Below are 26,155 nucleotides of genomic sequence, written 5' to 3' on the forward strand. Positions count from 1 at the left end.
CTCTCTCTCTCTCTCTCTCTCTCTACGGACAAAGGTTAAACAGAACTATCCTTCAAAGCAGAGTACTAATTTACACACTGCTCACATGTCGAACAATGCATGCAATATCATGACTGATCTCAGTCAAGGTACTTCAGTATGCTATCCGAAGTATCTTAGTGTCCCTGTACTGTAAAGTGCTTTGAGTGGTTGATTAGACTAGAAAAACGCTAGATAACTACAGTCCATTTACTACTTGGTTAGTTGTTTGGCTGACTACTGCGTAACATTCTCGACATAATGAAAGTGTCTATTTAGTTAACTTGAACATGTGGTCATTATAGGTGACTAATGTATGTAAAGTTGACATTGTTACATGTCCTTTGAAATGAGCCACAAATTAACCATGCATGTATACAAGCATGTTCTAGGTGCAGTCAGGTACAAATAGCACTTAACCTCTGCTTTTCAGAGAGCTAAATCCTCATCTCCAAGCAAACAACGTCTGCAGAGATGATACTAGAATAACGTTACACCACTGCCTTTGGTAGATGGTTTAAGACAGTAACATGATATTACAGGAGTTTTGTAGTACCACATCTTGTATCCCAGCAACACTCACTTATTCTGTGTGCGTGTTAACCTGATTTTACTGACCAAGCCCCATTGCTGCTATCGTGTACACTGCTCAAAAAAATTAACAAATTATTCTAGTTGAAAATCTTTGCTAATGTACATTGTATAATTTGTTGAGCACAAAATGACGTAACAACGGTCGATGGAAACCAAAATCATCAACCCATTGAGGGCTGGATTCAAAATCACACTGGGGGATCTCCTCCTAAACCTGGATCAGACCATCAGCGAGCTCCTGGACAGCCTGTGGTGGTATTTGGCGTCGTTGGATACACCGATACATAACGTCCCATGGGTAGATTTACGTCAGGGAAACGGCATCAATGCCTTCGTCATCCAGGAACTGCCTCCACACTCTGGCCACATGAGGCCGGGCATTGTCCTGCACCAGGAGGAACCCAGGGCCCCCTGCACCAGTGTAAGGTCTGACAATCGCTCTGAGGATTTCATCCCGGTGCCTAACAGCAGTCAAGGTACCGTTGGCGCTGATATGGAGGACATGATATGTCAGGTGTTCTCCTCCTCCAAATTACTGCTGCAGTTCTCGCAAGAACATATGAGTTGATGCTAATGATGCTGTTTCCAGTCGAATTTGAATGTCGGGGCTTAAGGACGATTGGATGACACCACAGGAGCAGTATGGAGGCATTTTATGTTTTTTTTCTGTTTAACAGCAACACTGTTTACCCCTGAAGCTCCAAAAGTGTTTTAGACTCAAACACTTCACCGACCCCTCCATCGGCATAGTGGTGAGTAGATAATCAGTGAATATAATTTTTGGGGTGAACTATCCCTTGAAGAAATCTAATAAACTTTTGCATAGCATAAAGAAAGGAAACAAGGAGGCAGGCAATCTGACCAGCACCTCAAAAGCTGACTTACTAACATGTTATATCTTGTTTTTTAACAAGTAAATCTCTTGCAAAATTAACACCAAAATAATAATTTCAAGCATAGAGATGTTAAAATGATTTACTGGGTTGCAGAGCATTTTCACTTGGAGCAAAACGGATATAGCAAAACCACCATCATTATTTTTTCAACAATAATTATGTAATACTTTGATATTTATTTATCTCTATTGAGACACTAATCAAAACAGCTTTATTCAATGCTACACAGACAAGTGAATCCAGCAAAAGCAGGCCACTTTGGCTCTGTGTCAAAGCTCTTGACAGCCTAATACCACATCAAAAACACTGCTGTCTGCTGGCCTCTGCTAAGCTTTCTGTAGAATACACACAAGAAGGTACTAGAGGTTTAAGAGAACACAATTCGCAGCACATTCACTGAGTAAAACCTAAACAGTGACTGCTTATCACGGAGGATGTTTCCCAAATCAAGAGATATATCAATTAGGTGGACCACACATCTGATATTGATGATACCCATACATACTTTTTGTGTATCGTACAGGAAATGCAATACTGCTTATTATGGGCAAAGGGAATACATTGTAGTAAACTGTCAATATTATCAAAGCCATTGCAGCATTTGTATTTTTGCTTAAATTAATTACTAGTTTCTTATCCAGCAGAAATATGACAACACATCTAATTCAGCTTGATTGTGATAAATATTAGACACGAGATAGAAAAAGAACGCTTGCTGTGAATCATGACTTGTGAGGAATAAGGGTATAAGAGGTGTGGCAGATAGAGGGGCTGACAAAGCATGTGACTTTAAATGTTCAGTGTATAAGATCAAGAGGACTCTAGTGGTGAGGATACAGATTGCAACCACCTGACTAAACCCCGCCCTACCGTCCACCTCCAAGTATGTAGTAAAACCTACGGTGACCAAGGGCTACTGTAGAAACATGGCAGTGCAACATGGTGGACTTTGAGGAAGAATACCTAAATAAAAGACTCATTCTAAAGTAACAAAAACAGGATGATTAGGGCTGGACGATATGACTTCAAATCAATATCACGATTATTACAAACTTTTACCTAAATTCTGATTAATTAATGATTATACTATGCTCCCCCACCCGCATGAGGCACATTACTCAGTACTGGTCAACAAGAGACTCTGTACCTCTGCTCTTTTCTAATCACTTACACGTAGAACTGATCTTTTTAAAACCTTCTGAATTAATTTTTATGTTCATGGATGAACAGGGCGTCGCTTCTTCTACAACAATAAAGGTAAAACATTGCTTTGTGTCATAATCTGCAGAAGTGTGTGTGTGTGTGTGTGTGTGTGTGTGTGTGTGTGTGTGTGTGTGTGTGTGTGTGTGTGTGTGTGTGTGTGTGTGTGTGTGTGTGTGTGTGTGTGTGTGTGTGCTCATAGAGATATAATGTGAGGACCATATTTTTTGTTGTGATGGTTAAGGATAGAGTAAAGGGCTAGGGAATGCATTATGGCGATGAGTGTCCTCACTTAGATAGATGTGTGTGTGTGTGTGTGTGTGTGTGTGTGTGTGTGTGTGTGTGTGTGCTCATCTCTGTCGCTCTTCACACATTGGTTTAGTTAGTAATCGATGATGTCAGATCCTGAATCCAGATCGTTCTGGACACTTTAACCCTGATGTCCTGTGCGCGTCACGTTATGTCTTGTGTTGTATGAAGCAGTTGAACTGAGTGCGTGCAAAGTGTTCAAACAAACACAAAGTTAACTTCAAGGACTGTACGTGTCCTAATAACACTGACAGTTCATGAATGCACGCATTGGGGAAAGTATTAACTCAATTAACCGACATGAGCAGGATGAGGTCAGTGAGAGGTTCTAAATGTCGGATTCGATACATTTTTGCCCAATTGCCCAGCCCAACTACCAATGAAATAACATTTCTAAATATGAGTGTATTATCTTTCTCTGCCGATATTAAAATTGTTATCCTACACACTCACACTATATGTCAACAGCCTGTATTAGTTTGCTATATTGTCAAACAAAACACCAAATAGAAGCAACTTCTTTGCTGTAATATTTTACCTTTTTGGTTGGAGTACACTGTTAGGACTCTCCTAATAAATTACAGTAAGTATGACCCATCGAAATGAATAAGGTAGATAGATTTTTTTTTCCTTGTTATCATAGGCCCTATTAGAAAAGGGTTCCCATGGAAAGTCCAAGAAACAGTGTGTATGGTGCAAAGCCAGAAGGGCAATTCTGACCTCAAATGGGACCAAGTATGGTTATAAGGTGAACCCCTAATTTTGGCAATAAGATTTTTCCCTCCCAGATTTCAAAATCATCTGATGGAGAAAGTTTACACTTTACTAATATATCTATCAAATAAATGAACATGTCTCAGTTTTGTTCGAATTTTCAAAAGCTGTTTGTCATGAGTAGATGGCAGAAGGGAAGATTAAACTTTTGTTACCACTGTGCCTGCAGACGGCAGGCAGCACTCTTCATCAGTGCTGGTGGAGTTTATCATTGTTTTCCCACTGGATGGATGATGAGCATCCCGTATGCCATCTGCTGCACATCAGCAATGTGTGACATCACAGAAGAGTCTGGTGAGCGGTTTCTATGGAAGACCATTCATACTGAGCATGTTTGTTAAATATTCACATTTCAATTCAGCAACCATGGTCATCAAACATTCAAGGTTTTGAATGGAATTTGAAGCTTTAATTGTTCTAACTCACCCAAGAGAAATACATGTTGGATCACCAACTCCTATTTTAACTGATTACTCATTTGGACTCACCGTGTCACTTCTTGCATGTGTTTTCATAATAAAATGTAGTTTGGAGAGCAGACATAGCCTATTGGTTGTGGGTTTGTCTCTGTGAAAGATTGTGTTGTGTGTGACCCGCTGTCGCCAGTCAGTCATGTATGAACTCTGCCGATCACAACAAATCAAGTTGTGTAGTGTAAACTGCTCAGTATTCAGACAACTTTGAAAGTCATATAGCATGAACTTGGCTTAAGTTGGCGAAGGAGGAAAAAGTCGAAAAGTAAAAAAAAAAAACTCCATTCCTAATGTTGGGACCTACTATTTATGAACAATAGTCTGGACTACTTGTGTAGCCAAAGCTTGACCCCATGTCTCCTTCTGTCCTGAGGACAAAGGAGAGCTTCCAGAACTCAGTCTCCCAGGGTCCTTTATTCTCTCATCTAGATGTGAAACCTTCCCACTCACTGTGTGCCTCAGGGCCCATGAGGTCACCAGGCCAATAAAACCCTGGGTCTTCCTCTGCTCTCTCTTTTTCTTATCACTTCTCCTACTCTCTTCTTATCACTTCTCCTGGAGGAGAGGCGTACCTCTCCTGCTCACCCGGCCAGGGAGACATTACCCCTACCCAAGCTCTTCCAACCTCTGTGCAGGCCTGCCTGACATTGACTTAATTCAGGGTCACTGAAATGAATGCACTTAAATTAACACACACCACTTGCTTTGAGCAACTCCTTAATTTTACACCAAATATCACATAATATTTGGGTAGTTTTGTGCAAGACGGTTCTTTGCTGGATGCCCGGCTTTAAGGCTCCAGACAGGGGTGTTTCTTTAATCTTACTGTTGGGGGGGACAATAAACAGATACATTTCTCAAGAGCCATTCCTGGAGGGGACAACAAAGGGGACCACAGAAGGCACTGTATATATATATAGTATATATATATATATATATATATATATATATACTATATATATATACACTATATATATACACTACCGTTCAAAAGTTTGGGGTCACCCAGACAATTTCGTGTTTTCCATGAAAATTCACACTTTTATTTATCAAATGAGTTGCAAAATGAATAGAAAATATAGTCAAGACATTGACAAGGTTAGAAATAATGATTTTTATTTGAAATATTAATTTTGTTCTTCAAACTTTGCTTTCGTCAAAGAATGCTCCATTTGCAGCAATTACAGCATTGCAGACCTTTGGCATTCTAGCTGTTAATTTGTTGAGGTAATCTGTAGAGATTTCACCCCACGCTTCCTGAAGCCCCTCCCACAAGTTGGATTGGCTTGATGGGCACTTCTTGCGTACCATACGGTCAAGCTGCTCCCACAACAGCTCAATGGGGTTGAGATCTGGTGACTGCGCTGGCCACTCCATTACAGACAGCATACCAGCTGCCTGCTTCTTCCCTAAATAGTTCTTGCATAATTTGGAGGTGTGCTTTGGGTCATTGTCCTGTTGTAGGAGGAAATTGGCTCCAATCAAGCGCTGTCCACAGGGTATGGCATGGCGTTGCAAAATGGAGTGATAGCCTTCCTTATTTAAAATCCCTTTTACCTTGTACAAATCTCCCACTTTACCAGCACCAAAGCAGCCCCAGACCATCACATTACCTCCACCATGCTTGACAGATGGCGTCAGGCACTCTTCCAGCATCTTTTCACCTGTTCTGCGTCTCACAAATGTTCTTCTGTGTGATCCAAACACCTCCAACTTTGATTCGTCTGTCCATAACACTTTTTTCCAATCTTCCTCTGTCCAATGTCTGTGTTCTTTTGCCCATATCAATCTTTTCTTTTATTGGCCGGTCTCAGATATGGCTTTTTCTTTGCCACTCTGCCTAGAAGGCCAGCATCCCGGAGTCGCCTCTTCACTGTAGACGTTGACACTGGCGTTTTGCGGGTACCATTTAAAGAAGCTGCCAGTTGAGGACCTGTGAGGCGTCTATTTCTCAAACTAGAGACTCTAATATACTTGTCTTCTTGCTGAGTTGTGCACCGGGGCCTCCCACTTCTCTTTCTACTCTGGTTAGAGCCCGTTTGTGCTGTTCTCTGAAGGGAGTAGTACACACCGTTGTAGGAAATTTTCAGTTTCTTCGCAATTTCTCGCATGGAATAGCCTTCATTTCTAAGAACAAGAATAGACTGGCGAGTTTCACATGAAAGTTCTCTTTTTCTGGCCATTTTGAGAGTATAATCGAACCCACAAATGCTCCAGATACTCAACTAGCTCAAAGGAAGGCCAGTTTTATAGCTTCTCTCACCAGCAAAACAGTTTTCAGCTGTGCTAACATAATTGCACAAGGGTTTTCTAATCATCCATTAGTCTTCTAAGGCGATTAGCAAACACAATGTACCTTAGAACACTGGAGTGATAGTTGCTGGAAATGGGCCTCTATACACCTATGTCGATATTTCATTAAAAACCAGACGTTTCCACCTAGAATAGTCATTTACCACATTAACAATGTATAGAGTGTATTTCTGATTAATTTAATGTTATCTTCATTGAAAAAAACAGTGCTTTTCTTTGAAAAATAAGGACATTTCTAAGTGACCCCAAACTTTTGAACGGTAGTGTATATATATATACATATATACATATATATATATACATATATATATATATGTATATATATATATTATAGTCTCCTCATGATTTTTGCTGCCTCTGGCCCTATCCTCTGCGGTCCTCATGATGTGCTGGGCCCCTGTCACTTGGCTCTCTCCCTGGATCTGACCCTTCTACCACCGACAATGACCCTGAACAGTCTGTCTCCTAGAAGATAAATAAGGGGTTTTCCATACTCATAACTACAGAGTTCAACACGACAAGACTACTGATTTTAATTTTTACAAGTCGAAATACGATAGTGATCTACATCATAACTTGGAGACAGAGTTACCTATGTCTATGCCTCTGTCTGACTGTCCCTGCCTGTCTCTACCTAGCTCTTCTCTCTGAGTTACCTTTGCCTGATGACACATGTGTGAATCATTTCCATAAACACTTCATTACTTTCTTATATAAACTTGCATTTGATGTCACTGGGGTCCTTTTACTTACTTGACTTTTCTTTACAGGTTATTTACAGCAGCAATTTATTACACTAGTAGTAGAGCAACACCCATTAATAATAAATTAATAATAAACAAATAATACGCCTTATTAGATTTAGTTATCCTGAAGAAGCCGATCTCGAATAGTTTGCTGTCACTGTGTAAAGGTCCACAACATTATGAAGCTTTCTAGACACTGAACATATACAACAGTTTGATTTTGTCTTTTTTCAATGAAATAAGACTTCATTTATTTCCAAAAGGATACAGAAAATGCATGGCAAAAACCATGGCTGCCATTTTATATGCAGTAAGAAAAGAATAATGCACTTAGAACCTAATTGTTTTGGGTAAGTTCATCTTAAATATTATAGAAATATAACATTATCATCTACAAAAGTTCACATATGTTTGTATATAAGCCTTGATTTTTAATGTAACCAAGCACTCTGTAACATATATGCACATCTGTCATATTTTAATTGTGGATACACCTCCTGACTTACATGTGCATTAGAAGACGCAGCTGCATGTAGATTCAAGATTCAACTGTGAGCTTCTATTAAGTTGTAGAATTAAACCAAGGTTTCTGAAACATTCTTTGTTTCTTATTTAATTTCTCTGTGCTTCCTAAATTATAAAACTGTCTACCTTGTGTGTCTGTTTGGTGTTTTACTTTCTGCCCTTCAGTGTTTCACACCTTTGTGATTGCCTACACCACCCCAATTATTTTTCCCCTGTTCCCAATTACTCTTCTCAACCTGGTGTATTTAGTCTCTGTGTTCCCTCTCACTCTTTGTCAGTTTGTCTGTTTCAGTTCCCATGTGTTTCCCCTGCGGTCCTGCTGCCTGCTGTCCAGTGTGTTTACCTGGTCCAGTATACTGTTTTTGCCTGTCTGCCAGCACTGCCATCGCCTCTGCTTGTATGCCTGCATTTTTCATATCAAAGCACCTTCAACGCATCAGCCTATGTTATTTGGGTCCTTTCCTCTTCATTGTGACAGTTCAAAAATGGACCCAGTGAAAATTCTTTAAAAGATGAACACTAATGCTGCAGTAAAGACATGTTTCCTGGGTATAAATCTAAGGCAAGAAATGCAGAAAGGTGTCTAAGAAACCTCTGTTCAAGAGTCAATTGCCTCAGTGGCTTAGAAACTTTGATAACACCCCTGATTCAGCTAGCATTAAATATGTTAGCCCCAAGTCTGTTTCCCATTTGACCTTCAAGTTCAGGCCCACAAGCAACTTTTCCCAACTGGGTTACTCCCGCCTGCTAGATCAGATCATCAATCAATGACATTTTATTTGGTGGCAAGTTATTCGGACCAACCAGTTCAAACAATCATAGCCTCTGTTGGCCTCTACTCAGCTAGCATTGGGCCCATTGTTGGCCTACAATCAAGGCGGGTAGCCACCTGCCTGTCTCTGCTCCCAGGTTTGCTAGCATTATGTCACATCCTTGAAAACACTGAGCAATCCCCTTACTTTTGAACTAGCCTACTGTCCCAAGATATCTATGGTTGAGAAGAAAGCTTTGGTCATTAAGTTGTCAAATCCCCGAAGCTGCCCAGCTCCACAGAGATTCAACAAGGTAGCTCCACAGCATCAGCTAGTGAGCTCCATAAAGCCTCCGAACCCCTATGCCCCTTAGCGGGACCCCAAGCCAGACCTTGAGACTTGCTCGGTCCTGAGTAAAGTCTCTCCACCAATGTTTCCCCAAGCAGGATACCTCGATTAATTATAGCTCCACTTATTATACAATAAAAAGGTCCAAGGATTCAGGTGTGAAAGAAAAGAGAAGGATGAAAAGCCAGCTAAATATAGTGGTAAAGTATGATGACTTAAATGTTAAACTGAAGCATATATTTGCAATAAAGCTAATGCAATTAAGCTGAATAGAAGGATATAAATATTGAAGTATTTAGACCCTTGACTTAAGTAAATGGTATCAATATAGCTGTGTAAAATTACTCTTGATTGCCTGCCCTCATACTAGTTCCCAATAATCACTGTCTTCTTTATATATTTAGTCTCTAAGTCCCCCACACTCGTTGAAAGTTCATTAGTTTGAGTTCCAATGTGTTTTCCCTGCATTAATTCCTGCTACTTGCTTTGGTTCCCCTTATATTCCAGCCTTTTCTTCTGCCTGCCTGCATTGTCATCTCATCTGCTTGTCAGCCGGCCTTATTCAGATGAAAGCATCTTCACCACTTCAGCCTGTCTGTTGTGTCTGCATTTGGGGCCTCTCCCCTCAGTGCACGGCTACACTGCGACACCAGAAAGTCAGAACTACCAGCCAAGAAATACATATAATTCATATACTCACATACAACAACAAATTCTGTTAAGAAAATATATTATGTTGCTGATAAGTCAAAATTCATGTTTTTTACTTGAAAATGATTTTAATAAATGGATCACAACATACACAATACACTGAAAGATGTGAATGTTTTAAACAGCTTTCTGTGTGTGAAGTGAAAATGTTTCAGGGTGAGCAAAAGAGTAGAACTTGTGCCAAAAGTTTATAACTCCACTTGAGACATTGGAGGAAAGTAACAGCATGGTGAGTTTTGAGATCAGTCAGAGGCTGAGCTGCCGCAACAACAAGAACAGTCTCCACACACACACACACACACACACACACAGCTCTAAGTGTTGCTAGCTAGGCTCTTTAAGGTGACAATGCAGACTGGGGAAAGTGGAGGCAGAAAGAGGGACAAACTGAAACCAGAACTCTCAGGTTTCATTCCCCTCACTCACTTGACATCCAGAACGATCCGGATTCATGATCCAACATCATCAATTAATAACTAAATAAATGTGATCGTCAGTTTGTGTGAAGAGCAACAGAGACAAGCACACACACGCACACAAGCACTATTGCAGACAGGCGAAAGGTTCTTCCTGCAGATTATGATGCAACACTGTGTTTTAACTCATTGTTGCAGAAGAAGCAACACCCCATTTAACCATCAACATAAATATGAATTCAGCAGGTTTTTATAAGGATCAGTTCTACGTGTGAGTGATTAGAAGAGAGTAGAGGAGCAGAATCACTTATTGACCGGCACCGAGTGATGTGCCTCATGTGGACGGGGCATTCAAATTACGTTCATTAGTTGTAATCAGGTTGAAAGTTTGAAATAATCGGGATATTGATTTGAAGTCATATCACCCAGCCCTATTAGTCACTATGATATAGTCCATTTAATATTTTATTAAATTACCATTTAGTAATACATATGTGTTTTGACCAGTGGTGGCTTGTTAATATGGGCCGCTAGGCACCGCCCCCTCCCACATCCTGAGAAAAAAAAACTACTTAAAAGGTGTTAAACTATTTAAGTAGATAATATAATAGTTTACTCGGACAAAGCACCTGGTAGACCGTCAGTGCCTGTGAGAATTCAATAAAAATTGTTTTCAAAATATTTTTGGTTTATTTCTGTCTATATACCTGAAATACTTCCTTTTATGGTGCTAGCCAAATAAGGGTGAATGCAATTCCTTAAACTTTTGGCAACCACCTGCCTGAGGCTGCTTTTAAATTGGTTTCTGCAGATTTTCAACGGGATGCAGCTCTCTGCACCCCAGACACTCCCACTTTTATTTATTGGAATTAGTATTGATTTACTTGTTTTTTTATCTATGCGATTGGTCGACCCTCTGTGCCGTTTCAGGTTCACTCTGGTTCAAGTAAAATTTGGTTAGATTTGAATTAAAAACATGCAATCAAAACCCCATTAAAAGCAATGAGCCAATGAATGTGGAAGGTTCAGTTATTGTAACATAGCACCAGAGCAAAATAAGTAGCTGCTTTTGGAGGATTGTAGAAGCCAACATTAGTTTTACACCTTCCCTGGAGGGCAAGGTGTCACTTAGTTCATAGATGCCATTAAACACAGATGTACATTCATTTGAATGCAAGGCAAGTTGCATTGAAGGGCATGTACTGCTGAAGATGGTGCCAGATGTCAGTCTGATGAAAGTATGAAGGCAACGGAGGTCAGTCATTTCAACCCCATTTTCCAGTAACTGTAGATTATCCAATCATGCCAGTTGTCGTCAATAAAGGTTTGTAAAAATACATGATGTAAAATGGTCACAAGCTGGTGTTAGTGGTTAGTGATCTTCAGCTCTTAATCGATGTTGCTCTTCAAGATCTCAGTTTAATCTCCCGTTTCCGTACTGTGAATAGTACATTGTCGGGATGAGTGCTTTTTTTCTGGAGCCTATTTACGATTTGTTTCTTGACATTAGTGAGCCCTCCTCAAATAGGAGTACAACATACTGTCACTTTTTTATTATTTGCATGCTGGAATTCAACACTCCACTTCCTCATGCCCTCAACAATACGCACACCAAGTGGGAAGTTCTCGAGATTTATGTTCTACATACAGGCAGGCGCAGAGATTTATGTTCTACATACAGGCAGGCGCAGAGATTTATGTTCTTAGTAGATAGATGCTACAACTTCTCAAGACCCCAAGCCAGTTCGCCTTCTCTAATGGCTGTTAAGATTTCCTGGTTTGCCAGTTGACATGGCTAGCAGAATTATTCTCACATATACTGATCCAGCATCAATTACCGTTAAATAGATTTGACAACAGGATGAAATGACTGTAAATGTGTGACTGTTACACACTGGTCCACATCACATATACAGATAACCGAATATGCATAGGTTTAAACACTTGTAAACCTTTATTTCTGTTCTGCTTTGTAGGTTATTTTCTTCTCTGCTAATCAAGGTGTAGTGTTCTCTGAGTGCGTCGCTCTCTGCAGTTATATTCAGAAGTTTGAGACAATCTAACGTTGCAGGAAAATACAGGAGTTTCTCTCTGAGTCATTATCAGTTAATGGTAATTATTTTGAAGATAATCATTGTTAATAAGTGATTTTCAATTTTTTCCCCACAATACAACATATTTGATATTATGTAGTGTCAGTTTAAGGGAATAATTGTTATCCCTCCTCAGCCAAAAAGGAGCGCAGAAAGCTGAAGATGTTCTCGCAGAGTGCAGCAAGATGCAGAAGAAAGACTTTCAGCACAGGAATAACAGGTAGCACAGTGGTAGGTGTACATGTTTTATTGTAAATCATTGCCACTACTCTGATGTCTATCAACAGGGTTTTGAAAATTCAGCCAACAACGAATAAAAAACACACTTGTTATGTTTTGCTTCAGAGGCAGTGAAGTCAGGTTTTTGGGGGTCAAAGCTTGCTTTGATGACAGAGAGGACTGGGGTTGTTGGGACGGTGGGGGTGAAATATACAAACTCACTGCTGCTACTTTACCATCACTTTACAATGTTAACACACATTAATGAACTTGGTTGTGAGTGGTGAGCCCAGCAACGGAACATGAACAACTGCTACATTTACGCAACTCTTCAGCTGTGGCTGAGCGGTAGAGCGGTCGTCCTCCAACCAGAAGGTCGGAAGTGTCCTTGGGCAAGATGCTGAGCTCCGAATTGCCCCTCATAGAAAAAAAAGTGCTGCTAATAGATGCACTGTATGAATGTGTGTGTGAATGGGTGAATGGCAATCTGTACTGTAAAGCGCTTTGAGTGGTTATGAAGACTAGAAAAGTGCTATATTAATACAGACCATTTACCCCCACCAAGGGATTGTGTAATTTTGATAACACAAAATTTAATGGCATTGTTATAATGATTTTCTCACCACTCTTGATATATTGTGTGTGAAGGACAGAGGAACAGACAAACCTGATAACAATAAATCAATCACAAGCTGCCCAACAGCAATGAAGTGTGACAAATAGGTCAATATACTGTACCATCACCTGAGGCTACAGTTCAAACAGTTCATCTTGTAATAATAATGCACTTCAACATCAATAAATCGTTACTACATTAATTCTGAGGCAGTGATATCATTATTTAAAATACAGCAGCAGATACTGCTGGCTAACACTACATTTTATATCATGTGCCACAGGGTTGGATTTAATATGAAAGCTGCTGGATTAGTTTACAGCACAAAGCGCATCTGCAAGTAATCCACATGTGATTCCATTTTTATTATTGTAACTACTTATCTCACTGACTTACCTGCATAATATGCTTTATACGTATCCTTCTATCTGTTCCAATACCTCCCTCATATAAAGAAAATACAAAGCAAAACTCTGAGCTGGCTGTGGTGAATAAATAGGGTCTGTGTTACTCTGGGTGGAAACAAAATTCCACCATTGTGATGAGAAGTGGAAGTGATGTGTTTCACATTCTGGTTTTGTTTGGGACAAAGAGAGGAATAACTGGCTGGTCAGATTGAGAAGTGATGGCAACAAGAACTGAACAAACAGACAAAAAGAAGACAAACATCTATAAAACCCAAACTTAAATTGAACACCACAGAAAAATCTGTCTGTGGGGAGCAGTGTGTGCTGGAAAATATAAATCTACAAAGAGCAAAAACCACACAAAGCACAACCAGTGCTCAGCGAGAGCCAAAACAGTCATAATCACATGGAGACTGAGATCATCAGTAAATGACCAGGAAGCTTCTTCATTATTCATGCACTTCACTGCACTGTAAAGCTGAAGTAGGGCTGCGTAAAGTAACAGTAGATGTGATGAATACAATACACTTTGCCTTATTTATGGAAAGCTTCTTCATACTTTATCCGGGATATACAGAAAATTCAGGAGCTTATGACCGACTACAGCAATGTTAAAGTGCAGCGTCCAAAAAATGGATGGAAAAAAATAAAGAAAAGAGATGTCCACCCTCTAATTCCACATTATGAACACATAAAGCAATGGTGTCTTCTTCTGCTCTGCTCTGCCCTATCGATAAACTATGCATTTGCGTATACTTTCATTCCTCATGTGAAAAATGTTGTTAAAATTACATAACAGCCTGACAGAATTACCATAGCTCAGGGCCCACTAACTAGCTTGTCTTGGAGCTAAATAAAGCAGTCAAAGTATTCCTGTAAGGTCAATAATGAAATATAAGATATTTTTTTTACGTGGGGGTCATCCTACACTTCTCACACTTACCCATTGTCGCACAATCTTCTACTGCGTATTACATTATATGTTGTTTGTCACCTTGATGTTGAAGCCAAGGGTTTCAGTGTGTTTGTAGTAGCGTCAGCACTTAGTGTGTGGCCAGACAAGTTTAACCTGCAGGATATTTCGTCTTTTTGCTGGGGCAGAGGAAGTAAATTCATGATGAGTGAAAACAAGTTTTCATGTCGTCTCACGACAGCTTTACTGCAGAAAAACAAACAGGGAGAAAATCTGTCTAAAAGCCAAAAATCACGTGTCTCAGATGATGAGCCCAAAGAGACTGAAGTCTGTAAAGTGTTAACTGTTAGAGAAAATGATTCTGATGCTTCAACAGCCTGACAGGAGAGAGTCTGAGTCTGCTACTGATCGACGAGATACAGGGATGTGATATTACCATATTTCATGCTTCATTAAAAAAAGAGAAAAGTCTCCAATGATGAGGACTCCTCCTTTGTGATTGGTGGGCTCTCACAGAAACAGGATGAGTTTCAAGGTGTTGCCAATCCTCAAAAAGTATTTTTGTCAATAAATACATAGGAAAGGTATCATGTAATCAGGGTTGGCCTGTATTTATCTACGGTTTTTTTTTTTTATTACTGAAAACAGCGAACATGAGGATCCTTCATAATATGAAACAAGTGAAAGGCCCAAAATGGTCAATTTTTAACTAAGAATCACAGCCATTGATGATTTTTGGTCATAAAACCAAAGAACATGAGTTTCAACTATATAACATTTTACAAAATCTCAGTCTTAATGCCACACTAAAACCCTTCAAGCAGCTGTCATTGATTTCCAAATAAGGGTCCAATTATGGCTGATGGCTGAAGTTTCAGAGTCTGGGTGACCTTTGAATGGAGTAAAAACGTCATCGTATTGGTAAAATTAGCTATGTAACACCAGGGTAAGTCAACTAATATCTCTAAAAATGTGTAGTAGCAAGACCATGTGGAGCAGTTTGCAGAAAATCACTGATATGAGCTGACTTCTGGTTCCCCTCTCTGGCACTTTATTGTCACAACTTGGTGCTCTTTCACATTAAATTAACAGTAATTTGTATAAAAGTCCATCAGTGAGTCACCTGCAAAGTCCAACACTGAGACTCTGAATCAGTACGCCTCGACATTCTCATTTCCCTCCCCCTTCCTTGTTTATGAAAGACTGAGGTAATAGAGAAGCTGTAATTATGATCAAAGAGCAAAATAATGGATCATGTCTGAATAGTTGCAAAGGTCTCAGACTGTGATGAATGTCTCCCAATTTTCTAACTCCTGCTGAGTGGGACTGCTTTTTTCTTATTTTTTTTTCTTTTACAAAAAAGGCATCAGCCAAGACCTGCAGTAAGAGGTCCACCATGGTACAGACATAGAGGGTATCCAAATGAGAGCCCTCATTAGGACATAGTTTTTGGAATTTTTGTTGGCAACCTGAATTCATGTTTGAATAGTCTGTGTTTTCTGCCAAGTAGTGATCCATGTCATTTTTACCTCCTTTAAACACTTACACATCAAAACAATTTTTGTTTACATTACAGAACTAACACTTAGAGAGTCAGTTCCTGAAAGTATCGTTGAGGATTTCTCTTCTTTTGTTAATTGTCAATCCCCAAATGTTAAATAGATCACAACTTGGCTGTGTCTGAAATCACTCTCTCATCACTATATAGCACACTGTATAGTGAGCTTGCCATTTTGTAGTGGTGTTTGAAGGTTTAGTGACGATTTTTATACCCTATATAGTGCACTCATTATTTCCCATAATGCATCATAAAAAATAGTGTACAACCGACTAATATATACCACTCGTGGTGGAGAGAGCCCAACCAGCCCAACCTGTCTTACCAATGTAAATACAAGCCGAGCAGCACATCACAGCACGAACTACATGAAACAAGTTTATTTCTACGTTTAAAGATGATCATTCACCATGTTTTTTTACATAAAGTATTGATACTAAGTGTAAAATACACATTTAAAATGTATTGGGTTTTTTTCCACTGGCCGACACTGTTGTTGTTGTACAAAATAATCCTGTGGCAATGACGTGATTACTGATGCAGAGAAAATGCGCAGAGTAGTGTCCAAAAGCCTTTTTTTTTCTTTTCCTGATGAGCTCACAATATAGTAACTTCTCTATAGAGAAGTTACTTCTCTATATAGAAGTTACTATAAAATAAGGTTGTCACAATACTAGAATTTAAAACTCAATACCGATACCCAGGTAAATACTCTATAGCATTTTTTTGATACCACAGGGGAGAAATTACCAAAAATTAAGAAGCATACATTTAAAAAAAATGAAGATTAGAACAATACAGACAATAACATCAACATCACTGTTTATGTATAGTTGGATTCTGCTCGAACAAAGTTTACCCCCTGAGACTCCACACTCTGTTTTGTGGACTTAAACACTTCATCCGTCCCTCCATTGGCATAGTAGTGAGTAAATAATGAGTACATTTTCATTTTTGGATGAACTATCCCTTTAAGGTTCAGAAAGCTCTGCTTGCCAAAATTTACCCTAGCAGCTTTTAGCTCTGCACTGAGCCTGCTGTGTTAAAGAAACTATGGCAATTCTAGCAGCCCCAGGTAAGATGATTGTGATCATTATTCTTCCAGCATAGATACGAAATGGATGTAACCCAGAGATCGCTTTCTTTCAGCGGCAAACACGCCCAGGCTTTAAGCTAGTGGGATCGTCAGGATCCTGAACATGCATCAGACCACAAATGACCAAGTATTACTACTGAACTAAAGGCACCTGTACACCCACTCACCAGATTGCCAGTTTCAAATGCTCATGGTCCTAAATATTCCCAATTTTCCACATTTAGTTTTTTTTATCATTCCCATTTAACTGACATTCAATAAAGCTGTGTGGGCTCTGTGATAACAATTATTTTGTATAAAACTGTAACAGTGTTTTTTCTGATGCTGTTTTCGTGTAGTATTTATTTGCATTTTTGCTTTTATAAGTGACTTTAGAGAGCTGAAAAAAATGAAGGACAGATGGTGAATGACATACAACAAAGTCTGTAACATACCTAACACCATTCAGATTAGACTATCCATTGCATTCAAAGGAAGTCAAAGATGTCTGCAACCGCAGGATGTGGAGGGGCTGCGTCCAGCTGTTTTTGTAACTTTGTGGAGATGATTCCCCAATCCCACTCACTCTTTGCTATAGTTAGCCAGGTGTGCAAAGGTGTGAAAATATGTAGGGTCATTAATTTTCATTCGAAGAGCGAACAGTACAACACCCAGCAATTGATTAGAGTCAGTTAGAAAGCACATTCTTGTAAATAGGCTTGGGGGACAGTGTGATATAGCCAGAAGGTGGCTATGACAGAAGGCTTTTCACCCATTAACAGCTATAAACTCTTCTGCAGCAGCTACAAACTCTTCTGCCATTCTATATGGTTTAGTAATACATCATATCAAATAATTATTTTCAAACATATGGAGGTCTTTAACATGCTATAACCCCAGGCCGCTGGGTTGCTTTTATTAGTTGTTAAACTCACAACCCATTGTCAGATTTTTCCTGTTTCATGTTTCAGAGCCATTGATCCTTCTGTCTTGTACTTTTCTACCTTCTTTAATTTGTAAAACCAATTTATTTGTGAAAACTTGTAGGATGGCTTTGCTATGCTAGAGACATTTAGAAATAAACTTGGACGAAATAATACTGCCGTTACTTCTACAATGAGACAAGAAGAAGCCAAGATCAATACACATTTCGTCCAGTGTATAACCAAACATATTTTAGATTTGAATTACTGAACAAAATTTCTGGCAGAGGTCCTCCTGCCAACAAGGAGTGAGGTCTATCAGAAAGTCTAACTAGGGATTGTGGGTCCAGCCACAGATCTGAAGCCAGTCTCTGACACATCTGTCATCATGATAGCAGATGGGCCTGAGGTCAGGCCATGGCTGACCTGGGATCAGTCCAGGCTCTGACCGCAGAGAGCAGTGGTATCTTCAGGGACCACTGAGGCATGCCTGACACTGAGTTTGGGTAAGGATACACCAATACTCTTACACACACGGCACTCAATCTAATTCTCATTCACTTACACACACACACACACACACACACACACACACACACACACACACACACACACACACACACACACACACACACACACACAGCCAAGGAAGCAGAAGCCAACACACCATCTGCCGCCCCTGTGTTTGAGTTCCAAATCCTGGTTATCAACAAAACACGCAGAAGACCTCCAAACTTCCCTTGATACACCATTCCCTTTGAGAAGAACTGTATCACATACACACACACACACACACACACACACACACACACACACACACACACACACACACACACACACACACACACACACACACACACACACACACACACACACACACACACACACACACACACACACACACACCTCTGCACCCAGATCAGATGGAACCAGTTGGATGGAGGCCACATAAGTTGCTCATTTTTCACTGGATGTGACAGGAGAAGGAAGATGGATTTCCTCACTTCTTTCACCAAGTCTATTCGCCTCATACACACTCTTCATCTCTCTCTCTCTCTCTCTCTCTCTCTCTCTCTCTCTCTCTCTCTCTCACACTCTCTTTTTCTCTCCCTTTGACCTGGGACAATCACCTCTTCTATTCGCATTTTTTACACTTATCATCAAAGCAGGTTTATGATGCTCATTTCTTTGGACTCATTTCTCTTCATAGATATCATTGTCTGTCACTGGAGGTCAATACAGATAAGACATTATCTCTCTCTCTCTCTCTCTCTCTCTCTCTCTCTCTCTCTCTCTCTCTCTCTCTCTCTCTCTCTCTCTTCCCACTGGAAGGACTCCTGTTGTTCACAGCACACACCCCTGCAGTGCTGTGGAATCATCAGTAATAGGTGTGTTACCATGGTAAGATAGCCTACAGTTTGAAACACCTGGCATGGTTTTGTGTGTGTGTGTGTGTTTCTGTGCCATAAGTGGAGGTTGTGTGTTTGGATGGGAGAATATCTTAAATTTGACAAACATATTACTATTTATGCAGCAATATATAAGTTTGCATAGATTTTCATTTTATTAAAAAGGGTGATCCAAATTTGACGAGACAAGAACAAATATCAGAAATGTTGCACCTTGTTAGCATGCAGCATTTCAGCAGCTGCAAGATGGCTTAACTGGCCAAGCATAGAGTTTTAGGGTGATTTGTGATGTCTCTTTCTTTTGTCATACCTGGCACTCAACTTTTTAGGGGGCATATGCACAAATTATTTATTATTATAATTGCAATGTAAAATTTAAGCAGTCTACTCAGTCTGTCTGGGTTTACTATTTTCGTCCAGGTTTTCCAACACTGAGCTGAATGAACTGCTCAGTAACAACTTGATTATCAAACACAGCAGAAAGGTGCCGCACAGAACATTGAAGTCAGAACTAAAAACCATAAAATATCTTAGCATAAAGCCTTTAGCCCAGCCCAGCCCAGCAAACACCTATTGATGACGCAACATGACATTATATTTATTTTATGACGTTTATTCGGGAAACTTTACGAGTGCCAGGTGGTGCATTAAAGCAGCAGCTTCTTCTCTGCTGTAGCTGCTGATTTGGCTCAAATGGTTCATCATAACTTCACCATATGACTTTTGCAGCACTAATGAAATGCAGCAAAGATACTTGAGTTAAAAATGTTCAAGTAAGAGTGAATGATATTATTTTTCAACATACTGCTACACCAAAAACCACTCTGTTACAGTTACATTTGTTGTTAGTTTTAACCAATAAGTGGTAAATATGTCTTTGATAAACCCTAACCCTTAAACTAACAGTTGGTAAGATAGCTCTAATTTTCCTCTTTAATTATTTTTTCAAATTTGTCAAATGGTGAACAATATGTGGCATTACAGAGCTCCACACACTTTGAACCAAGGAGAAGAAAGCTGTTTTTGTCCTTTTTGTTTTCAGACAAAAATATGTGCTGTTTAATAAGGCGACCCAGTGTAACTTTAACAGAAAAGGATGTGTTTGTTTTGACTCCATGCTTATGATTGAGAAAACAGTTTTTTCTTTGAGGGGAACCATAAGCATATACACTAATAAGATCCAAAAGACAAGGTAAATATTCCCTGTGGGCAGCTTCTCTCCCAAAATATTGGTATCAGTATAGGTCTTCAAAAACCGACTAGGGCCGTCTACACAAAATGAGCCCTGTCACACACCCTCCAACCCCTAAAAATACACACAAACACCTGCCTGTGCACCGATAAGACGTCAACCACCACTGCTCCAAATGTGTTTGCACACCGGCGTTGGTTGACTGCACTTCCTCATTGAACGACTTGAACAATTTATTCTGACGCGCCACTGAATCCGAGGGGGAATTTAGATTGAGACTGAAAAAAGAAAAAAATCAGACACTACCTGAAAGCCTTGGGGGAGAGCGAGAGCAGGGGGAGGCTGGGTGAAACTGACGCAGAGAGACAAGGAGATATATGAGCCTGTCACTCAACATTACACTGTCACTACAAGCTGGACAATCATTAACATGGCTAATGAACACAGTGGGGCCATTCTGCAGCACAGACCATGCTCACATAAAGCCACTGTAGGGGAATGTCATTAGTCCTTCCACCGCACTGACATGATCTGATTCCCAAGTCGTCTTTGTGCACTAGGAGGTCCTTCTGCAGCTACCAGGGGGCACCTGCGAGGGCTGTGGAATAGCTCAGGTAATTTGAAAAATGTAGTAGAAAAGATGATCTGAGAATACATATCCAGATATGTGTGTTCATTGGAAAAAACACAAATATATGATGATCTTTAGTATTTTGGATGTGATTCCACCAACCTGTGTCAACAGTGCTGTAGCCGCCCCTACAGCACTGTATCAATACAATGACAAAAATACAAACGCAAACAAAACATTTAAGACTGAAAAAAGAGGGGGAAAAATAGATCTAAATGTCAACAAATCCAGGATTGCTGTATATTGCGTGGAACCACATACAGGCAAAAGTGAACCATAACCACTGTATTCTAATACTGTCAGATAAGTCCACAAACCCAACCCATCAAATTAGCCTATCTTACAGAGCGGGTGTTTGTCTGAGAAATGTTGATATATCTTAAGTGTTTCATCTTTAATACGCATAAAGACAATTTCATTTATTTCAGTGTAATTAAAGTTCACATCAAGCAAGGACAGGTTTGGTCGCCAGAAACTGAAACTGATTTGTCATCCTGTGAGATTCCATGTGCTAAGTCATGTCAGGCGACTTCTCCATGTGCTCTTGTTATGTTTTCACCATAACATCAGACTTTAACTGTGAAAAGCATCTGAGTGTAAGAGCCATACGTGGCCATGTTCGGATGAAATTGTTATCAAAGGCCTTCTCACATTCTAAAGTTCTAAGAATCTAATAAAAACCAGAAAGGAGATAGGTAAAACTCTGCACAGAAATTTGCTTCTCTCCCTGTGTACTAAATTATAACTCTCATATTTTGTCACAAACAAATCTCCCTATTTACCCACAGATTGTAAAGTCTGTTGTCTTACCTGTTATCTAATCTTCAGTTCTAGGAAGGCTTCACCCAACCCTCTTTATTGCAGACGACCAGAAATGTTTTTCAGACGTTTATTGATTCCTATGACTATGGTAACCTGTATTTCAGGAGTCTGTTCAGTCATGATCACTCCCAACATTGGAGACCAAAAATCTGTCTTTGTTTCTTTGTCTGGGTTTGGTAAAGCAGCTTCTTAACACTGAGATATACTATCATGAATGTATGTTATTACATCTGTAATGAAGAATCACAGACCCTCAAACGTTGACCTGAGTCTACTTGTCTTTGACGTGGAAACTCCCTTTTGCTCTTTTGGTGACACTGCCCTCCCAGATGTGTGCCATGGAATACCACAAAATGGTCGTTAGAGACCTGAGCACAACACACTGTTTCAGGCTTCTGTAAACATCCCTTTAGAGAAGATCCAGACTATGTTTATTGTGCTGTTAACAATCCCTTTTTATGCTTTCTTTTCATTGTCATTATTTTATTGCTCTGACTACGGAACACATCACCTCTATACATATCATACAAAGAGAAAAAGGACTAGCTCATGCTCAGGACAATATCACGCCCAAAGCCAACAATAAGTTCATCATTTACTAAGTCATGATCAAAAAGCTGACTGGTTGATAGCAAAAGCACGTATCCTCAGTCCTACAAATACTCCAAAAATATATTACCTTAATCATTTGAGATTTCAAGTTTTGCTGGGTATTTCTCAGAATTCACAAAATGATTTATGGAATTAATAGGTTCCAATGTTCATGAGTATCCATACGACGCTTTAAAACAGTCAATAATTGTCATCATTAAAAAACAATACACGGGAAAAACTCAAGTCAATTACAAAAGGTCAACTATAGACCAAAAATAAGTTCTAGGGACATTCACAGAGAAAGGATGAAGGTAAAAATATTGAAACCTTTTCTATGATTCATGTATTCACCATAACCAAAAACTGCCTCTCGGACACAGTTTAAAAATCTATAAAAGTGTATAAATGTGAGCAACTGGAAAAAAGATTATCAAAAAGAATCCTTTATTTTATGTATAAATTCCTAAATACAGGTGCCCAAATCAATTCATTTTATGCCTGATTTTTTTGCTTTTGTTTGCAGGAAGAGCTGCGTTAATCCTTCGTCATGAGAGCAGACTGAGGACATATTTAAGGCTTTGTTCTATGTACAATCATATTCTCTCTCGCTCTCATATTTTCTAGTATAACCCTTTTTCTCCCCAGTGAATTCATTCTACATCACACATTTTAGGCGATTTTAGGGTTCAAGACATCCATCAAATTCTATTTGCTAATTTCATAATTGTCAGGACATTGGCTTCCCCAAAGTCACTTTTTATTGTCTAATTATTTCTATGCTTTTTGGCTATTTTATGTACAATCGTGCAAAATATGGGATCAAACAATACCCATAACTCAAAAATAAAAAAATATTTTAAGACGAACTCACGGTATTTTTGTAATTTTTTTGTCCATACAGATTGAACAAAGACTTGACCTAATTGTTGATGTTGGCTTTTGCTGGGATTCATCCGATCAGCCTGAGTGTTTCTGGGCTGCTTTTAAAGTTTCAGTTCTGAGCTTGGAGCTGGAAGGGCGTAGCCAAATGACGTTTTATAAGAATACAATTCTGAATTGAAACTGAATTATTAATACATAACCTACCATTGATAACTTATAAAGTCAGTAACATTCGTCTGCTTTTTTCACTCTGCTGAAAAGTTGAGAGGAGAGAAAAAGCGTCTCGTCCCTGTGGATCCTCACCCTGCACCTCTCAGTGATGGAAGTGGAGAATAAAAGTGAGGAGGAAATTCTCTTTGTGGCTAAGTGTGATGAATTTCTTTGCAGCATAACTTGTGTTACTGCGCTTTTGTTCCCGTGTCTCCCAACAGATGAATCATGTATGTGTTATAGCAGACTGATAATGAAACTGCTGAACGTACCTGAGAAGAAAAGAAGAAGCACAGTCCCGAGGAGAATCATGTTTGCCGTGTGCGTGTCACCGGGGGTAAAACGGGACGTGGGACGGGACTTGTTCCAGCAGCACCGCTGTGCGCCCCGCAGACAGACACCCAGCCTGCCGCTACATTCACCGCGCTCCCTCCGTCCGTCCGTGCGCCTTTTGTTCTCTGACTGCCACGGTAAAGTCCCTCAAGTTTCAATCCCCAGATGGAAGGACTGAGCCGCCTGGGATAAATGTGTCGGAGCCAACACACACAGGCGCTGCGAGTGTGTGACAGTGTGTGAGTGTCTGTAAGCCCAGCTTCACGGCGCGCTGCGTGGAGAAATCAGCTTCTGGATGGAGGACACGTCAGGCGTCAGCGGGCTGCTGCTCGGCCCCTGGACAGTCATCACGACGCGGCTCCGCTGGTGAAGAGGTCCCGCACATTGTGCGCTCATGATGCTGTCAGACAGGGGAGGCAGGGGTTATTAACTGGTGGTATCCCTCCTCCTCCTCCTCCTCCTCCTCTTCCTCCTCCTCCTCTTCTTCACATCATCACCTTGGGGACAATAAACCAAGGGATGAAAATAATTCCTGTATTGAGGTCATTAGAACTGAGCCGTCATGATGATACCACTTACAATGCTGTCCTTTGAGTTTCTTTTATCAGTCTAGCCCACTGTCGCGTGATGTAAAGACAGTGAAGAATGTTACAGTGGCTTCTGAAACTTTTGTCCCCGGCCAAAATGATCCTCACAATTAGTAAAGAGATTTGTTTCAAAACTGCAACAAAATCAGGGAAGTATGTTGGTCTTTTAAAGGACAAGTTGAGAATAGCTGCAGTTCTCCATGCATCTGAAATTCTCTTGATGGTATGTTTTCCTAAGCAGAAGGATAATATGACCTACAGACCTTGATACTTGTAGTCATTGCACTTACAATCAACTCCTTTGCATTTCTTCACAGCTCTGTGTTGCATCTCTTAGCTCGTTTTGTTTTCCATCCAAACAGCTGCAATAAACCCAACGTTTTGAGTTCACAGCATTCATTGAAAAACAGAACTTCTATGGAAAGTAAAACCAAAAGTTCCATGTTCAAAAGCCTGTAAGTACGAAAAAAATCATTCAAAATCATGTACTTGTAACTATACATTAATAAGTAAAATTTCACCCATGGACGTGGAGCTTTAGGTACATTTATTTGTAGAGGGCATTAGGCCATTCAATGTGCTTTACAGAAATAAAAGAAACATAAAGTACAGGTGAGAAGCATTGTTTAGTTATACTGCTATAGGCCTAGACTGCTGGGGGACCTCCCATCATGCACTGAGCACTTCTCACTTCTCCCCATTTATTTTACTACATGTCACAAACTTTTCTTCCCCATCCCATAGTCTCTCTCTCTCTCTCTCTCTCTCTCTTTTATCTCCACAGTCACCAGTGCTGCTCATTGTGGGAACTGTTGGGTTTCTCTATCATTTTGTGCGTTGAGATAATGTATGTTGCAATTTGGCACTACAGAAATATAATTTAATTGAATAAAAAGAAGGAATAAAATGAACACTAAAATGTGTGAAACATTAGAAATGGTTTTTTTTTTAAAGGTGTCTCTCTCAACAGTATGCCACGTTGCTCAATTCATGTACTTTTTTCATGATATAATATTATTTATTCAATATTGATGTGTTATTGTTCTTTAATAAAGGCCATTTTCCATAAGCCCTGCACCTTCACAGAGCTGAGTTGAGGGGATGCGGACGTGTCTGTAATAACAGGATACAGAGGACTGAATTCTGAGAAGTACCCAGAGGTGCAACTTCAGCAGTTGCAGCATTAAGAGATGAGTCATCCTCTCATAATATACCTTTTCTTTTTTATTATGCCACACAACCATTAGTTAAAGTTTGTTTCAGGATAAATGCTGAATAAAAACCACTCAAATCACTTGACAGCTATATTAACTTTCACATAATCTCTGTGAAGGATAATCATCTTCTAATTGTTGACCCGGTGTGATTTAGCTTACGTCCACATTTATCAGATTCATTTACACATTTCTCAGCAAGCCCAAAAAATCGTGAAAGAATGCCATTGAAATACTGTGTACACACAAACATTTAAAGAATATTATAGAGATTGTAATAGATTTAGATGACAAGAAATGGGTGGAGACTTCCATTGGCAGATGAAACAAATCTGAATGTATCCATGAAACCAGATTAAAGTTATCCGGTGGCCAAAATTCAGGAATGTCGTAAAAACGTAA

At 39.7% G+C, this 26,155-nt stretch overlaps 1 protein-coding gene across 1 annotated transcript in view; it reads right to left on the reverse strand.

Moving 5' to 3' along the window:
* Positions 1-24,349, reverse strand: part of gfra3 (GDNF family receptor alpha 3) — a 64,938-nt gene extending 40,589 nt beyond the window's left edge. The window contains exon 1 of the mRNA XM_035160680.2: positions 23,892-24,349. Within this exon, the coding sequence (XP_035016571.1) occupies positions 23,892-23,931 (40 nt within the window). The 5' untranslated portion in view covers positions 23,932-24,349. The remainder of the gene's footprint in view (positions 1-23,891) is intronic.
* Between the last annotated feature and the right edge of the window lie 1,806 nt (positions 24,350-26,155).

Source organism: Hippoglossus stenolepis, chromosome 7 (assembly GCF_022539355.2).
Source record: "Hippoglossus stenolepis isolate QCI-W04-F060 chromosome 7, HSTE1.2, whole genome shotgun sequence".
Taxonomy (NCBI): Eukaryota; Metazoa; Chordata; class Actinopteri; order Pleuronectiformes; family Pleuronectidae; genus Hippoglossus; species Hippoglossus stenolepis.